We start from the raw sequence: 18,294 nt of genomic DNA, 5'->3' as shown, positions 1-18,294 counted from the left end.
GGTCATTTTAGATTCTGTACCATGTGGTCTATTTTGTATTATTGACTTATTTGTGTGCGTTGATATGTTCTTACTCGCACGTGCTGTGAAAAAGTATTTGCACCCTTTTAAATTATCTGCTTTATATATATATATATATATATTTTTTTTTTTTTGTTTTTTTGCACTGAATGTTAGCAGATCTTCAACCAAACCCTAATAATTAGATAAAGGGAACCTGAGTGAACAAATAACACAACAATTACATACTTATACAACACCCAAAGCCCCCGTTTGAAAAAATGTATTGCCCCCTTCACTCAACTGGTTGTGCAAGGACTCCAACCAAATGTTTCCTGTAGTTGTTGATCAGTCTCTCACATCGCTGTGGAGGAATTTTGGAACACTCATGCACTCATGCAGAACTGCTGTAACTCCATGACATTTGTGGGATGAACTGCTCGTTTGTTTGCCACAACATCATCTCAATTGGGATTAGGTCTGGACTTTGACTAGGCCAGTCCACAACATCAAAATGTATTGCTTTTTAGTAGATGTCGACCGATTAAAATCGGAATGGTATTTTTGGACACCTTTATTTAACTAGGCGAGTCAGTTAAGAACACATTCTTATTTTCAATGACGGCCTAGGAACAGTGGGTTAACTGCCTCGTTCAGGGGCAGAACCCTTGTCAGCTCGGGGGATCCAAGCTTGCAACCTTATAGTTAACTAGTCCAACGCTATAACCACCTGCCTCTCGTTGCACTCCACAAGGAGACTACCTGTTACACGAATGTAGTAAGCCAAGATAAAATGCTAGCTATCATTAAACTTATCTTACAAAAAACCATCAACCAATCATAATCACTAGTTAACTACACATGGTTGATGATATTACTAGTTTATCTAGCATGTCCTGCGTTGCACATAATCTGACTGAGCATACAAGCATAAAAGTATCTGACTGAGCGGTGGTAGGCAGCAGCAGGCTCATAAGCATTCATTCAAACAGCACTTTCGTGCATTTTGCCAGCAGCTCTTCATTGTGCGTTAAGCATTGCGCTGTTTATGACTTCCCGAGATGTGGTTGATGTAACCGATGTGAAATGGCTAGCTAGTTAGCGGGGTGCGCGCTAATAGAGTTTCAAACGTCACTTGGAGTGGTTGTTCCCCTTGCTCTGCATGAGTAACGCTGCTTCGAGGGTGGCTGTTGTCGTTGTGTTCCTGGTTCGAGCGGGACATAAGCTATACTGTTACACTGGCAATACTAAATTGTGCCTATAAGAACATCCAATAGTCAAAGGTTAATGAAATACAAATGGTATGGAGAGAAAGTCCTATAACAACCTAAAACTTCTTACCTAGGAATATTGAAGACTCGTGTTAAAAGGAACCACCAGCTTTCATATGTTCTCATGTTCTGAGCAAGGAACTCAAAAGGTTAGCTTTCTTACATATATTGCACTTTTACTTTCTTCTCCAACACTTTGGTTTTGCATTATTTAAACCAAATTGAACATGTTTCATTATTTATTTGAGGTTAAATTGATTTTATTGATGTATTATATTAAGTTAAAGTGTTCATTCAGTATTGTTGTAATTGTCATTATTACAAATAAATCAAATGTAAAAAAAATAGATATATTTTTAAATGGTCTGATTATTCGGTAGACTTTTTTTGGTCCTCCAATAATTAGATAAAGGTATCGGCGTTGAAAAATCATAAATCGGTCGACCTCTATTTTTGTAGACATTTTCATGTCGACTTGTGTATTTTGGCTCACTGTCTCGCTGAATGACCGAGCTGCGCTTCAGCTCACAGACAGATGGCCTGACAGTTCCCTGTTGAATTCTGATATAGAGCAGAATTCATGGTTCCTTCCATTAAGGCAAGCAGTCCAGGTCCTGAGGCAGCAAAGCATTTCCAAACCATCACACTACCACCATGCTTGGCTGTTGGTTTAAGGTTCTTAATTTGTAACGCAGTGTTTGGTTTTCGCCAGGTATCACAGGACCCATGCCATCCAAAAAGTTATACTTTTGAATAATCTGTCCATAGAAAATTCTTCCAAGAGTCTTGATCATCCAGGTGCTTTTTGGCAAACTTGAGTCAAATTTTGGGATGAGATGGGTCCTATTGGTCCCACTGACTTGCACTATGCTATGTTTCTCTGCTTCTAGTCAGTCCTCTCACCTGCACCATGGCCACCAGCTCCTGGAGCTGCCGTAGTTTCTGCTTGGCCGTCTGCAGCCGGTGAACTTTGTGGGCAAAGTCTGCGTCATCGTTCCCCAGGCTGCTCCTCCTGCTCGACCCTGAGCCCTCGCTGTCCCGGCCCCTGGCCCCCCGCACCTCTTCATCCTCCAGGGCATCGTCATCATCGTCGTCATTGACCTGGTTGTAGGGCCGGTTGTACTGGCACTCTTGTGGAGCCAGAGAAATCAGGGTTAGTGAGATGAGTGGGTTGTGTGTATGTGTGAAAACAGCAGGGGGGGGGGGTGTACAGAATGTAATGTGCGTTGCTCTACCTATGGCTGAGGGGATGTTGAGGCTGCGGAGGTTGGCTGCTGCAGAGCGGTTGTTGATCTCACACTCTGTGTTGAGCCTGCCGTCAGCATGGTTGTTGGTGCTGCCTCCTCCTCGGCCGTTGGTCAGACTGTTCATTTCTGTCCAGTTCCCAGAATGCTGTGGGTTTCTGACCAGGGGAAAGAGAGATGGATTCGAATGATGCTTAGTAACAGAAATGTACAAGGCCCACTAATAAACAGCTCTAATGAGTAATAATGACTTCACCCAACTCTGTGTCCCTTAAGTACCTGATGTTTGTGATGGGGGGCCGGCGGTTCTCCTGCTCAGAGTCGAACATGGTCTCCAGCATGGAGCCGTCCTCCTCAGTCTCCACCTCCTCCTCCTCCTCCTTCACGTTCTCGTTGACCGTGTCCACAATCATGTCCGATGTCTGCTCGTAGTACTGTACCAGCTCGCGCAGCTCATTCAAACGCTTGTGCACCTCCTTCAGCTTCCTGTGGTGGGAGGGGGATTCTGTTTTAAATGTCTCCACCTCAAGGATTTAAAAGCATTGGATTGGCCTTCTGCCCAAAGTGTGCACCCCCCAAGTCTTTCTTTTGAGTCAAATTTCAAACTTTCAGAGAGAATGTGGGGGAATGAATAGGGAGAAATGGAATGTGGGAGAGAGACCAAGGTTGATACACGGACAACTGAAATCAATGAAGGAGAGACACTTGACTAATTGGATCTATTGCTGCGCCAACTGATGAATGAATAAGAGGGATAAGGGTGATGGATGGTAGAGTTTGTCTGAAAGAACAGTGCAGTATGGATCTTCAGCTGCCGGTACCAGAGAGATAGAAAGAAAGGGTGCATGCTAATAGTCTGAGTTGGTTCCCTCTACTAGTCTCCTTTGCTTCATCGGCACTGAGTTGTATTCATTCCGGCACACAAGTCCAGGTAGTCCCAATAGACATGGAACACTGGTCACTTTAATCATGTTTCCATACTGTTTTACTCATTTCAGATGTATATACTGTATTCTAGTCAATGCCATCCTATTCAACTATTGCAGAAAGTATGTGGATAGAATATTATACAATCTGCAATGTCTATACATCCCATCACATACAGTGCATTCGGAAAGTACTCAGACCACTTGACTTTCCACATTTTGAAACGTTACAGTCCTATTTTTTTATATATATTTTTACCTTTATTTAACTAGGCAAGTCAGTTAAGAACAAATTCTTATTTTCAATGACGGCCTAGGAACAGTGGGTTAACTGCCTGTTCAGGGGCAGAACAACAGATTTGTACCTTGTCAGCTCGGGGATTTGAACTTGCAACCTTCCGGCTACTAGTCCAACGCTCTAACCACTAGGCTACCCTGCTACCCCAATTGTAAAATTTACTAAATACAACAATATTACTCAGTCTACACGCAATACATAATTTACATAAGTATTCAGACCTTTTGCTGAGACTCAAAATTGAGCTCAGGTGCATCCTGTTTCCATTGATCATCCTTGAGATGTTTCTACAACTTGGAGTCCATTTGTGGTAAATTCAATTGATTGGACATGATTTGGAAAGGCGCACACCTGTCTATATAAGGTCCCACAGTTGTCAGAGCAAAAAGCAAGTAATTAGGTCGAAGGAATTGCCAGTAGAGCTCCGAGACAGGATTATGTTGAGGCGGAGATCTGGGGAAGGGTACAAAAAGTATCTGCAGCATTGAAGGTCCCCAAGAACACAGTGGCCTCCATCATTCTTAAAAATGGAAGAAGCTAGGAACCACCAAGACTCTTCCTAGAGCTGGCCCCCCGGCCAAACTGAGCAATCGGGGGAGAAGGGCCTTGGTCAGGGAGGTGACCAACAAGTCTGAGCTCTCTAGAGTTCCTTTGTGAAGATGGTGAGAGCCTGTCAGAAGGACAACAATCTCTGCAGCAATCCACCAATCAGGCATTTATGGTAGAGTGGCCAGTCGGAAGCCACTCCTCAGTAAAAAAGGCACATGACAGCACGCTTGGAGTTTGCCAAAAGGCACCTAAATACTCTCAGACCATGAGAAACAAGATTCTCTGGTCTGATAAAACCAAGCTTGAACTCTTTGGCCTGAATGCCAAGCTTCATGTCTGGAGGAAACCTGGCACCATCCCTACGGTGAAGCATGGTGGTGGCAGCATCACGCTGTAGGGGATGTTTTTCAGAGGCAGGGACTGGGAGACTAGTCAAGATCGAGGGTAAGCTGAACAGAGCAAAGTACAGAGAGAAGCTGGATGAAAACCAGCTCCAGAGTGCTCAAGACCTCAGACTGAGGCGAAGGTTCACTTTCCAACAGGACAACAACCCTAAGCACACAGCCAAGACAACACAGGAGTGGCTTTGAGACAAGTCTCTGAATGTCTTGGAGTGGCCCAGTCAGTGCCCGGACATGAACCCGCTCAATGATCTCTGGAGAGACCTGAAAAGAGCTGTGCAGCGACACTTCCCATCCAACCTGACAGAGCTTGAGATGATTTGCAGAGAAGAATGTGAGAAACTCGCCAAAAACAGGCGTGCCAAGCTTGTAGCGTCATACCCAAGAAGACTCGAGGCTGTTGAAGGAGATTTGGCAGCGATTACAAAGTACTGACTAAAAGGTCTGAATACTTAAGTATATGTAATATTTTCATTATTTTTAATACACTTGCAAAATGTCAACAAAAAAATAATAATTCCTTTGTAATGAATTATGCGGTATTCTGTGTAGATTAAGGGGGGGGGGGACTATTTAATCCCTTTTACAATAAGGCTGTAAGGTAGCAAATTGTGGAAAAGGGGTCTGAACACTTTCCGAATGCACTGTACACATATCACCATTCAAAAGTTTGGGTTCACTTCTAAATTCTCTTGTTTCTGAAAGGCACATTTTTTGTCCATTAAAGTAACATCAAATTGCTCAGAAATACAGTGTTGACATTGTTGTTGTAAATGATCATTATAGCTGGAAAGGGCTGATTTTTAATGGAATATCTACATAGGCCCATTATCAGCAACCATCACTCCAGTGTTCCAATGGCATGTTGTGTTAGCTAATCCAAGTTTATAATTGTTTAATTAGAAAACCCCTTTTCTTTTTCTTTGCAACTCTGCCTAGAAGGCCAGCATCCCGGTGTCACCTCTTCACTGTTGACCTTGAGACTGGTGTTTTGCAGGTACTATTTAATGAAGCTGCCAGTTGAGGACTTGTGAGGCGTCCGTTTCTCAAACTAGACACTAATGTACTTGTCTTCTTTGCTCAGTTGTGCAACGGGGCATCCCACTCTGTCTATTCTGGTTTGAGACAGTTTGCGCTGTTCTGTGAAAGGTATAGTACACGGCGTTGTACGAAATCTTCAGTTTTCAGCTGTGCTGACATAATTGCGAAAGGGTTTTCTAATGATCAATTAGCCTTTTAAAATGATCAACTTGGATTAGTTAACACAACATGCCATTGGAACACAGGAATGACGGTTGCTGATAATGGACCTCTGTAGATAAAAAAATTATAAAAAATGGACTAAAGCTGTTTCCAGCTACAATGTTAATGTTGTAAATGACTAATGTCAACACTATTTCTGATCAATTTGACATTATTTTAATGGACAAAAAAATATATGCTTTTCTTTAAACAAGGAAATGTATAAGTGACCCCAAACTTTTGAACGGTAGTGTACATACATACTCCGGACATTGCTCGTCCATATATTTATACATGTCCATTCTTTTAGAGATTTGTGTGTATTGTTGTGAATTTTTTTATGTTACTGCACTGTTGGAGCACAAGCATTTCGCTACATCCGCAAAAACATCTGCAAAATATTTGTATGCAACCAATAAAACTTGATTTGGGCAAGTCTAGGAAGTCCCTCTGCGTTTGTCAGTTCTTCCTTTTGTTGCCCCATGAATACAACTGTGGTGTGATGTGCACTCTTCATAATAATAGTTTGAGTTTAGTACCGGAGTTTGTCAGCTGGGGCGTCCTCATGTTGGGGTTGCTGGGTGTGTGTGGAGGGGTGGTAGGTGGAGGCATCCCGTCTTATGGCTGAGGCCCCGTTGGGCTCTCTGTACAGGGCAGACGGGCGGTCCGAGGAGGGGTCCGCGCCCAGAGCCAGGCTATGCTGAGAGGACAGGGGCATACTGGCGCTGCGACCTGAGGGACCAACCCACACATTACTCACACATGCACGACAGCAAACTTACAAGCTCCTATCATATGCACCAGGGTTCTCCCCAAAGAATGTAAGATGGGAGCTGCGCCACAAAAAAAAAGAAAACATAAGTTTGTTATGATTGAAGGCAATGTTTTGCTCTAGATTGCAGGAAATGGCAGTTGCAGGTGTTCAAGTAAGCAAAATAATAAAATACCCCCCTCCATCCCTGACGGTGTTAACACTCTCCTAGTCAGTTACAGAGACAAACCATAACTTACAGGAGTTGTTGTTGAGGGTCTGGTCACGGAGCGAGTGCAGCTCCTGCAGGATCTTGTCCATGGTCTGCTTCTTGTCCTGCAGTTCCTGCAGCTTGGTCAGCTTGGCGCTCGCCGCCGAGGCCGATGTAAGGCTGATGGAGGTCAGGGAGGTGAGAGGGGGGGGGCGGAGGAAAGAGGAGGCGGCAGAGCGGGGAGGAGGGGACGGCTGGGAGGAGCGAGAGCGGCAGACCTCCCGGGAGAGGGAGAGGCTCGCGGCTTGTCTGCGGTTGTCTGGGACTGCTGCCTTGGTCTGAGGAAGGAAAGGCACACAGGATGTTAGTAGGTGAATGACCATAAACTCAGCATATATTACTTTGATGGGTAGCACTTCACATTACCACACGGGATAAAGTGACAATAACATGGTAACAAGTTCTAATTACTCAACATGAAGACTTCATTTTGCACAGTTATCCCTTCATGTAATCATTCTAGTTACAGGGTTATACACCACGTCTGTAATAGAGGGGTAACAATACCTTGTTCTTACCACATCAGCCTGTGGCGTAAAGTGCTACCTTTTGATGTTTGCCAGGGTTGTATTCATTAGGCATCAGACAGAAGAAAACGCTAATACTTTTGGCTACAGTGTGCCCTAATTAATACGAGCCAGTATTCTATGATGCTGGTACCTGGGAGTCGTGCAGCTGGTTGTGGAAGCGCTGAATGAGGTCGTTCAGCTCATCGTTCAGCTCCGAGGTGATGCTCAGCCCTGACACACTGCCTGTGGTCTCTGTCGGCACTGGAACACACACCAAATGAAAAAGGTTAAGTATGTGTGTGTGTGTAGCTACCTGCTCCGTATATGCGCTGTGTGTCCAGTCAGTGTATGTGCTCCTTTGCATGCGCCCTCTCTATATGGCCCGTGACTCACCGGTGTCAGCCATGGTGTGGGAGGCGTGCTGAGAGCTGTGCTGCATGGTCAGTAGTGCTGCCTGGCGGCCCTGTAGAGCCCTGAGCTGCTCCTGCTGCTCCAGCATCTTCTTCAGGAGCTCGTGCTGCTTCCTCAAGTTCTCCAGCTCCTCCTTCTGTTCACTGCGGCCTGCAACACGGCCCTGTTGGAGACACACACATTAGAAAAATCGCCAGCACAAGCAAAACTGGTTGTGCGTCAGAAGCTGACCGCGCAGACTTCCTGGTGTTACACCGGCAATGGGAGGGGGAGGGAGAGCAAGGAATGACGAGAGTGAGGGATGGTGGGCAATACGATTAGCCTCAGTCTGCTTGGGTGTCTACTTCTAGAAGCAGCGTCTTACTATCTGGTAGAGATTGTAATGCAAATCCCCAAACTCCTCTACTACAAAAACAAATAATAATAATAAATAATTGAACAAAAAAAATGAAAAAAAATAGCTGAAGCAGAAGGGGCTGTCAGAACTAAAGGATAGGCTACTCACAGTGGCGTTGGAGACGTCCGAGGAGCGCACCTCCATGTTGAGGGAGGCGCTCTCTGGCAATGAGCCTGAACCCACGGCAGAGTCCAGTGTTCCTGCCTCGTCCTCCTCGTTCTCCCTCGCCTACAGAAGAGGGGGCGGTCAGTAAAATAGTAGGCATGTACTGCAAGCACGGGCCCCCTCTTTGGCCTGACCTATACTGACTTTTTAGTGGCTATGGAAACCAGGTCTCCTCAAGCATTTCCTTCCCTTTCAATGTAATACTTGAACAGTGGTTGGAGTGATAAAATGAGTATACAATAATGAAAATAGAAGGACTGCTGATAATTACTCACAAATGCCAGAGGAGGGGTAAACCCATTTAATATTGATAGCAAGATCAAATGACACGTGCCATCCAGCAGTTCAGAAGCAATGCGTGTCATGTCCTAGATTTGTCTGCCAAATGGAACAAGATACATGATTGTCTTGTCGGCGTGTTTCAGCCAACTTGGCATAAAAATAAAAAAAATACATGACCAGGGTGCAGTGAAAAGTTCCCAAACACAACATCTTGAACTATCAACAGCAATGTGAGAAAGAAGCAGTGGACTGCAGGCTTCTTTAACAGGCAAAAGCCCAAGAAGGCTAGCTTAGCTTGTTTTTACTATCAATACCATAGAAAAAGTGAATTGAAACTAAAAGTCTTCCGAAAACAGCCCCTTTCATCCTTAAATGACAGGATGGAAAGAGAGATGGGCCAAAAGAGATGTTTTTAAATGTAAATAATGAGACAGATCAAGCCAAAGCGAGAGAAAAGGAGAAAAACAACGAGACAGAGAGACTGTGAGAAAGCCGGGATAAGCCAGCGTACTGTACTGACCAGCATCTTCTGCAGGAAGCGGAGGTAGGACCTCTCCTGCTCCTTGAGGTGGGCGATGAGGTGGGTGAGGCGCTCCACGTTGGCCGGGATGTCCTTCTTCTCCACCAGGTCATCCCTCATGGAGCTGGCCTTGCCGATGTACTCCCGGATCTGAACCAGCTTGCTCACCACCTGACAGGGACACCAGAGAATGTGAGGGTGTGTGAGGGACAGGGTGTGTATGAGATAGTGTGACAACAGAGAGAAAGAGCATGTGTGAGTGTAAATGATAGAGAGAGCAAGACAGAGAAATGGTGTGAGAGTGCAGATACCAGGCCGCTCACTGCAGACTGAGCTAAACGAGGGTAGAACTCACTTGGGAACCTGCGGTGGTGGCATATTTTTAAAATTGCCCTCAATACACACTGCTTTCATCGTCATCTTGCTCACCTAGGCTCCCATCCTTGTTATACCATTTATTTTTTTACAGGAGCGAGAACACAGCACGCCATGTGATCGTTTGCAGCCAGTACAGGACGATCAGTTCAGTGCAAGCATACTAAATGGTGAAAATGCTGTTCCAAGGTATGCTATTTATATAGATTTGTCCAAAATGGGTTACTGAGTAGAACAAATTTACCCACAACTAAACTACCGTGATCGTATGCATTGTCCTATGTCTGTTCTATTTTAACTAAGTATTGAAACTACAAACTTCAATCATTTGCATTGTGCAATATGTAGTTGATCAAACAAAACATACACTGTCTATGTGTAGTCTAAAATACGTCCTGAAAAGCCCTAATCCTTCAGTAATCCCAAGTGCCTAGACGTTGCCTACCTGGCTACTGTCGATGCTGAGCTCTCCTCTCCCATCCTCCCTAGGGGGAAGGAGCCCTCTCTCGGCCCCTCTACCTAGCCTGGGGGTGTCATTGCTGGGCTGGGAGGGGGTGAACGCGTCCCTGAGACCCAGGCCAGGGCTCTGCTTTTTGGCTGTGGCGGCGACGGAGGGGGTTGTGGGGGCCGAGGCTGAGGGCGCCTCCCGGCTCTTGTTGGTGTTCACGTGAAGCGGCAGGAATTTGAAGGGCTTTTTGTTTTCCGCCGCCAGCTCTCGCTGGTTGTTGGCTGCTGTTACACGGCCCTGGGAGTCACTGCCGACGCTCCTCTGAGAAGACAGAGAGCGAGGAATGTGTCATAACCTGGAATCCAGTCTATATTACAGTAACCTGGCTTCCAGTCTATATTCCAGTAACCTGGCTTCCAGACGAAATTCCAGTACTATGAAACAGAACGCAGCAGAACCTTTAACCAGAAAGTTTAACTATTCACATTCCTAAAGACAACAAGTGCACGTTATTATCAAGAACAGTACCCTTCCACAACATCTTTGGTGAAATTGACCCAAGGGATGCACGATATATCTGAATCGGCCAATATTAGCTAAAAATGCCAACGTCGGTATCGGCCCGATGTCTAGTTCACCGCCGATGTCAAAGCTGACGTGCATACCTATATAATGTAGATACATGACATACTGACGCTATGTAAAATTTTGCGCTACACGTGCAACACAGCATTCCTAACCTAGCCCACAAAACGTCTGCTGTGTGGATCGAGCAGTCAACAAGTCAAGCAGTCATTTGAAAGAGTAAGAGAAGTTCAGCGAGACAACTCAAAAGGTAAAATCCAAACCCGGACGACGCTGGGTCAATTGTGCGCTGCCCTGTAGGACTCCCAACCACAGCCAGATGTTTATTATGATTTTTATTTCACCTTTGTTTAACCAGATAGGCCAGTTGAGAACAAGTTCTCATTTACAACTGCGACCTGGCCAAGATAAAGCAAGGCAGTGCGACAAAAACAACAGAGTTACAAACAAACGTACAGTTAATAACACAATAGAAAAACAAATGAAAAATCTATATACAGTGTGTGCAAATGTAGAAGAGAAGGGAGGTGATCAATAAATAGTCCAGGGGCGAAATAATTACAATTTAGCATTAATACTGGAGTGATAGATGTGCAAGTAGAGATACTGGGGTGCAAAAGACCAAGAGGGTAAGTAATAACATGTGGATGAGGTAGTTGGGTGTGCCATTTACAAATTGGCTGCGTACAGGTACAGTGATCGGTAAGCTGCCCTGACAGCTGATGCTTAAAAGTTAGAGAGGGAGATAGATATAAGGGAGATTGAAATTCGTTCCAGTCATTGGCAGCAGAGAACTGGAAGGAAAGGGGGCCAAAGGAAGTGTTGGCTTTGGGGATGACCAGTGAAATATACCTGCTGGATGTGATACAGCCTGGATTCCAACCATGGACTGTAGTGATGCCTCTTGCACTGAGATGCAGTGCCTTAGACCGATGGGTCCGTGTGTGTGATAACTATTTAACTAGACTGCTTAAAATGCCACAAACATTTAAAATATCAGTTATCGGTAGGGTTGCAAAATCAAATTCCAAGTTTTCCAGAAATCCCAGTTGGAAGATTCCTGGATTTACTGCTTATTCCTGGAGTTTTCCAACCAGGAAAACCTGAGAATTGAGAAATTTACCAGAATTTTGCAACCCTAGTTATCGGTCAGGAAGCCTAGTGGTTAGAGCGTTGGGCCAGTAACCGAAAGGTTGCAAGATCGAATCCCGGAGCTGACAAGGTAAAAATCTGTCCTTCTGCCCCTGAACAAGGCAGTTGACCTAGGAACAGTGGGTTGTCATTGTAAATAAGAATTTGTTCTTAATAGACGTGCCTAGTTAATAGACGTGCCTAGTTAAATAAACTTTTTTTTCTTTTTTTATTATCGGGATCAGTTTTCTTTTAGCAAGGAAAATATTGGATATCGGTATTGGCCAAAAATGTCATATCGGTGCATCACTACTCTACACATTTCCGGATTAACTATTACCCCCCCTTCCAGACACCAACAATCACAGATGAATCCACTAAGAAATGCATAGTTCAGAAAACTCTAGGGAGAATCCTCTCACCTCATCGAGGTCAGTAAAGTTGATCCTCTGCCGGAGACGTTCCAGCTCGGCCTGATCGGGCACCGACATCTGGGTGGTGTACTTGACATGGGGGAAGGTGTGAGGGGTGTTCGTCCTTCTCCGCCCCGTGCCAGGTGTGGACTCCGGGGAGATGTCATTGGTCAATCGGCTCTCCGCCACGCCGCCGGCTGAGAATTTCTTCCTGTTCTTCTCCGTCGAGCGGTTGGCCTTCTTCTGCTGGATGCCCCAGTCCTGAGGGGGGACAGGGAGCTCAAAAGGGGTGTAGGGTGAAGTTATCCCTAAACACTGATCTTGGGTCAGTTTTGCATTTCCTCCCCACAAATGGTTCAGGTTAGGATTGAGGGAGGGGGAAGCTGATCTTTGACATTTACCTAGGGGAAACTTCAACCTGGAGTTGAAAAGGACAGAAGCTCATATCGACATATACATGTGTTTTATGTAATACCATGTACTGCACATCATGGTTGCCCAAAGAGGACACACTACATGTAATACACCATTTCAAATCCATGTCTTGCTTTGGCCAGCATTGTAGGTAGATTGAAAGACTCTAAAGCTAGTCAGTGAAGGGATGAATCCTTACTAAAGCTGTAGATACCACAGTGCGAGTCATAATACCCGTAAAACCTAGCGGACAAACAGGGAAATAGTTCCAACTGTTTTTGCGCCGTTCATTTTTTCCACAGAAGGGTTTTTAGAAACACGTCAAATAAGGACTGTTTTATGTAGATGAATGGTGGAAAAATGATTGGAACCATTTCCCCGTTTGGCCTCTAGGCTTTACGGGTATTATGACACCTCCACTGTGGGGCTATATATCCACAAACTACTTATGCAACCAAAGATTTTTGTTACTTTCGCACATCTCCAGTTAGGATTTAGCCTTTTAGTGTCCATTCTCAATGGTCCCAAATGCCACCCTATTCAGCAGTACCCTACGTTCAACCAGGACCCATAGGGCCCTGGTCAAAGGTAGTGCACTTCGTCGGGAATAGGGTTCCATTTGGGACACAGCCGTTGTCTCCTCTGTACCATGTTGTTGAGCCTGTCCTCCAGGCTGCTGCCGTTGGTAACGGTCCAGTTATGAAGCTCCTGCTCGTCTGCGCAGTCGTCAAAGGGGGAGCCCCCTGTTGCCATGTCCTCCTCCGCTCCGCACCTGTTGGGTCGTTGACATGCATCGTCAGTCAACACTATAGAACGGATTTGGACTGGAGACTCTTTCATACTGGCATACTGTAAACAACTAATTTACTCACACACTCACCAGGTTTTCCATTAGCTGGTAATTGTTGGATTTAGGACAATTAACAAAATGAAGCAGATAAAAATTGTTGCCAGCCAAATTGAGCAGGAGAATAAAATAAAATCCTCCCAGTGCAAAAATAATGCTTTATATTAATTGATGGAAATACATTTCACGGTCATGCTAATCGTCTATTAGGTTATTTTGTTACATTTAGTGGAAATAAAATTGGGGTCTGCTCCCCCGGGACTGTGGCACAGAAATATCAGCTCACAGATAACGTCACTCAACCTTCCAGAGCAGTGGTCACCAACCGGTCAATCATGATCGACCTCCAATGTACTCTGTCCACAAGAGTAACAACATGAACGTGTGTATAAAAAGAAAATTGAGACTGGCTACTTAGCTTATTCAAGCCTATAGGCAGAGGGTATCATCATTTCTGATTCTCTGTAAAAATGGTATGACAATAACGCATTTTATTTTGTAAAGTCTTTTCTTGCATCAAATAGCATTTTCAGTCACTTTGTCTGAAGGACAAGTAGATAAAAGAGGTTATTGTCAAGCCCTGCATGTTTTTTCCCCCAAAAGTCTCATGGAATCCTACACTGAATACCACACATTGGCTGCTACTGTAGGCTGAGAGAGAACAGCTATTTGCATGTTAAAATGTTTTTGGACGCATTTGTGTCATTGTTTTTTATGCTAGGCCACTCGGGCAGGCCTACATTATGATCAAATAGCCACAGATACCTACACACATGGCCACTGTTAAAACTAACTTACAGCAGATACAACCTCAGTGCTCAGAGTAACAGCGTGTTGGAAGTTGCACAAAATTTTCACAACTTTCAAACTTTGTTCTCAGCAGACCTGAAATTTGCTCAGTGACGAAGAAAACGAGGGAACATTGGTTGTAATGTATCATTTCTTACCTGCACACAGAGCCTATTTTGAGCAAAATAACGCTTGTCAGACAACACTAGAGCTGCAGCAGCTCCTCAGCTCGTTGTTGCTGGAGTAAAACATGTCCTTTAATAAGACCAGTCATTGGGCAACAATTCTAACGCAGTCACCCGTTCAAAACGGTTTTGATTGCCACAATTAAAAATATCTAACATTTTTATTTCTCAACTGGCAATTGCAACGCACCTCCCATTTAAGTATAAAGGTAACAGTAGGCATATTAATACTGCGTCACCCACCACTTGGCAATGTGAGCTGGTGGCAGTATGCATTTGTAAAACATACATAATTGTCTGAAACCTGAAACTTTTTATTCATATTATGTGGCATGTTTTACCTTGCTACAAAGCAGCCTAGAAAAAAAATCTGACCATAAGAAACTTGGAAGCAATTATTTTTATAAAAATAATTCCTCATATGCCATTTAAACCAGCATCTCTCCCGTTGGGTTTCATATCAAATCCCAGTTATATTAGCAACCTAAGTTTCTAACAGAGATCGCTGTTAGTAACAGTGTTGTTTTCCCAAAAATTGCATTTTAGCACATTTTTGAAAATAATGCTTTAGTGTCTGCTTCATTAAAGGAGTTGGATGTTCTGTTAAGATGAATACCTTCATCAAAATGTTTGTCATTCTGAGCACCGTGAGTGGACGTCCTAATGGGTTATACACACAATGCATAACATTATAGCTCAGGAACATTTCTCAAATTGACAGCAAATTAAAACATATCAGGTCACGTTGTCTGGGACACATTTTCCAAATGGAAAATATACAGAGGTGTGTTTCCTTATTATCTACATCGTTATGACATTCGTTATGACATTAACAGAGTGCATGAATGTAGAGGTGTTTGTTGCTTTCAGAAACAGCCTCCAGTCCGAAACCGTGCCTTGTTCGGAGGAATGTTCCTGCAACTAAGCAACAGTCAACATTCACAGACCTTTCCCATAGGACAAGTATTAGAGTCAACTAAACCATAACATGTGAAGCATAACGTTAACAATCCAACACACCGCCACTAGCTTGCCACAAACCAGTGTATGACTTATTTATGACATAGCTAATAGTAATAAACATTACCGATTTCAATAACGTTACCTTACCTATCGATTACGTACCTGTGCGGTGTATTCAGTCACCCACTATTAATTGGTTGGTTTGCTATTGGAGAGGTAGCGGATTGAGTTAGGGTTTCTTGATGACTAACAGTAGTTAGCCAACTTCACGACAAAAGGCGCGGTTTAGTCTAGATGGATTTGCGTTAAACCTCTGCGGTGTAGACCTCTGCGGTGTAGAATTCCCGGTCAAGTTTACGAAATTCCCTCCACTTCTGTGAGTTCGCAGGAGCCAACTGTCACTAGCAACAACTAGCCCCCCTCTGAGAACGTCTAACGTAACAAAGTATGGGGACAAATCGATGCAGCCTATTCATCATTTGGGATACAAAATGTAGCTATGCAATTCTAGACTATTTTACATTTTGCTTTGTCACGGTTTGGCAACATGAAGTTTAACGCCATGGTAACACTTGAACCCCCCCACTCCCCTACCTTCCCCGGCGAAAACGGGGAGTGAAATTCCGATAATGGAAAATACGTTGAAGTCTGACTAACGTTAATTGTTGCATTCACTGCCCTTGGAAAGTTTGAACAATTGATATTCAAAACAAAAGCTGATGTTCAATTCGGGGGGGGGGGGTACTGTCACTTGCTAGTAGGAATTACAGTTAGTTAGGAATTACAATACCTTGCTGGCACTGGCGTAGGTAACGTCAACTTGTTAGAAGCTAACGTGACCTTTCTAGGTAACGTTAGCTAGCTGGCCAACTAAAAACAAACAAGATTTCACGGCCTGACAAGATAGCTAGCTACCTACTTAGTTATTGTTGTCTATAGCGGTTTCAAAATGAGTACACGTAGCTGGTTAAATACATTTAGCTTATCATGACTCCTCGAAAATACAGCACCAACCTAGTTTTGTTTTGGGTAAGGGGGTAGCTAACTTGATAGCGAGCTGCGTGATGATGCTAAGTTAGCTAGCTGGTGGTGAACTAGCCACTTGCCTTGGCTAATAAAAGTAGTGGAAATAAATGAATTACCTCAGTGAGTTTTTTGAGAAATTATCGTAACACGTTATGGTCAACGGCTCATTCTAAGAGACATGAGAAGGCTGGTTTCTCAATTAATATAAATGTCGTTTCGGTGTTGTTGATGAATCCCCTCAGTCAATGTACATTATCGGTCCAGTGTCAGCCATTATATTCCCTGTTCAAGGAGGCGGAGTGATATAAAACAGTAGTGCTACTTGCACAAGAGAACCTCATCAATACGGTTATGTTTTTCCTCAAATGCACACACACAGATATGTAATGAGTATATCAAAGTGACTGTAATCGTATGTACAATATTGTTGGACAAATGTATAGGCAATGGCACCCCTATTGAATAAGGTACTATTTGGCCTCTCGGATGGTTCATTATTGGTACGTTACGTTGCAAGAATGTCAGTGTTTAGCCTAAAAGTTTAATTTTGAACAGATCAAGTTTCATTCAATTTAATCAAATTGGCCAATGACTTACAGTATTCACTCACACTAGTGTCATTGAAGCGTGTACATATTCAAACTGTTACTAGCTGTAATTATATGATAACCAAACAGACCCCTTTGTGAATCAATAGAACCTACCCTTATCATCTGAGCTGAAAGTTTGCCACGCACATACACATAACTTTTTTTTATCCCTAAAATCTATATTAATAATACATTGAGACTGTAGAGAAGTATAAAAAAAACACCGCAAGATCTGCTTAAGTTTACAGAATAATGTGTCCGACCACCAATTTACAACTTTTCTACAACTCCATCAAGCCAGATGCTCGCCATCCGATGAAAAACACAAAATAAGACGACAGCGCAAAAGTAGAATTGGAGGCGAGCATACATCGGTGTAGGCGAGTTTTGATTGGGACTAAAGCAAACCAGACGACATCATTTACTTGTTTTTATTTTATTTACGGATAGCCATGTGGTATGCTCCAACACCCAGACATCATTTACAAAGGAAGCATGTGTTCAGTGAGTCCGCCAAATCAGTGGCAGCAGGGATGACAAGAGATGTTCTCTTGATTCGTGTGTGAATTAGACCATTTTCCTGTAATGCTAAGCATTCAAAATGTAACGAATGTAGTGAAGTTAAAGGTAAAGTAAGGTACAGAGACCCCCAAAAAACGACTTACTTTACACCACTGCTAAGGTTAGCTGAAGTTTGTCGTGGCTGTTTAAAGAAAACTGAACCATGGATTACAGTTTATTTTGGCCCATAGACCTTTTTCAGGGCGAGGAACAGTCTAACATCAAGTTGTAAAATAGTGAAAACAGAATGACACGGTAACATCTTCTCTCCTGCTAAGTCTGTTATTTTATGCCCAATATAATTGTTTCTATTTCAACGATATCTGTACAGCCTTATCGTTCACCTGAACTATTACTATATACGGGAGATTATTATATTGATTCCGTTTACATCACACTCACAATATCACCCTTCCAATTTGCTTTTTTTATTATTTGATCTAGCCCAGCTCAAAACACCATCCAGCGGGTGGCGTTGTTGTCTATTTCTGGGCTCGCCACCCGCATAAACCTCAAAAGAAGACGGCAACGCAAGCAAATCTGCAAATCGAGGCGAGTTTGTTTTCGACTGAATGCCGAACTACCCGTCCTTTGAAAATGGCTAAACTACAGTCTTTGATTGTGTTTGTCAATAAACGTTTAACAGTGGCTGCAGTGGAGATTTTAGACGTTGTAGAGAAAGTCTTCGCCGAGTAACAGGAGGAGATTCCCAGATCTGAAGAGGAGAATG

At 43.6% G+C, this 18,294-nt stretch overlaps 1 protein-coding gene across 6 annotated transcripts in view; it reads right to left on the bottom strand.

Moving 5' to 3' along the window:
• Window positions 1-17,779, bottom strand: part of LOC118395528 (pericentriolar material 1 protein-like) — a 36,191-nt gene extending 18,412 nt beyond the window's left edge. For 4 of the 6 annotated variants that reach the window (XM_052464577.1, XM_052464582.1, XM_052464581.1 and 1 more), the window contains exons 1-13: window positions 16,530-16,704; window positions 13,252-13,375; window positions 12,199-12,450; window positions 10,058-10,381; window positions 9,238-9,408; window positions 8,379-8,498; window positions 7,856-8,036; window positions 7,614-7,723; window positions 6,943-7,231; window positions 6,471-6,663; window positions 2,795-3,001; window positions 2,507-2,673; window positions 2,175-2,401 (exon numbers count right to left, since the gene is read on the bottom strand). In XM_052464577.1, coding sequence (XP_052320537.1) covers window positions 2,175-2,401; window positions 2,507-2,673; window positions 2,795-3,001; window positions 6,471-6,663; window positions 6,943-7,231; window positions 7,614-7,723; window positions 7,856-8,036; window positions 8,379-8,498; window positions 9,238-9,408; window positions 10,058-10,381; window positions 12,199-12,450; window positions 13,252-13,356 — 2,346 coding nt within the window. In that variant the 5' untranslated portion in view covers window positions 13,357-13,375; window positions 16,530-16,704. Of the gene's footprint in view, window positions 1-2,174; window positions 2,402-2,506; window positions 2,674-2,794; window positions 3,002-6,470; window positions 6,664-6,942; window positions 7,232-7,613; window positions 7,724-7,855; window positions 8,037-8,378; window positions 8,499-9,237; window positions 9,409-10,057; window positions 10,382-12,198; window positions 12,451-13,251; window positions 13,376-16,529; window positions 16,705-17,117; window positions 17,143-17,668 lie in introns of those variants that run through there. The other 2 variants (XM_052464578.1, XM_052464579.1) reach the window with 2 other exon arrangements.
• Window positions 17,780-18,294: the final 515 nt, after the last annotated feature.

This window comes from Oncorhynchus keta, chromosome 16, assembly GCF_023373465.1.
Source record: "Oncorhynchus keta strain PuntledgeMale-10-30-2019 chromosome 16, Oket_V2, whole genome shotgun sequence".
Taxonomy (NCBI): domain Eukaryota; kingdom Metazoa; phylum Chordata; class Actinopteri; order Salmoniformes; family Salmonidae; genus Oncorhynchus; species Oncorhynchus keta.
The sequence above is the reverse complement of the archived record's forward strand: the minus strand, read 5'-3'. Positions and strand labels throughout refer to the sequence as shown.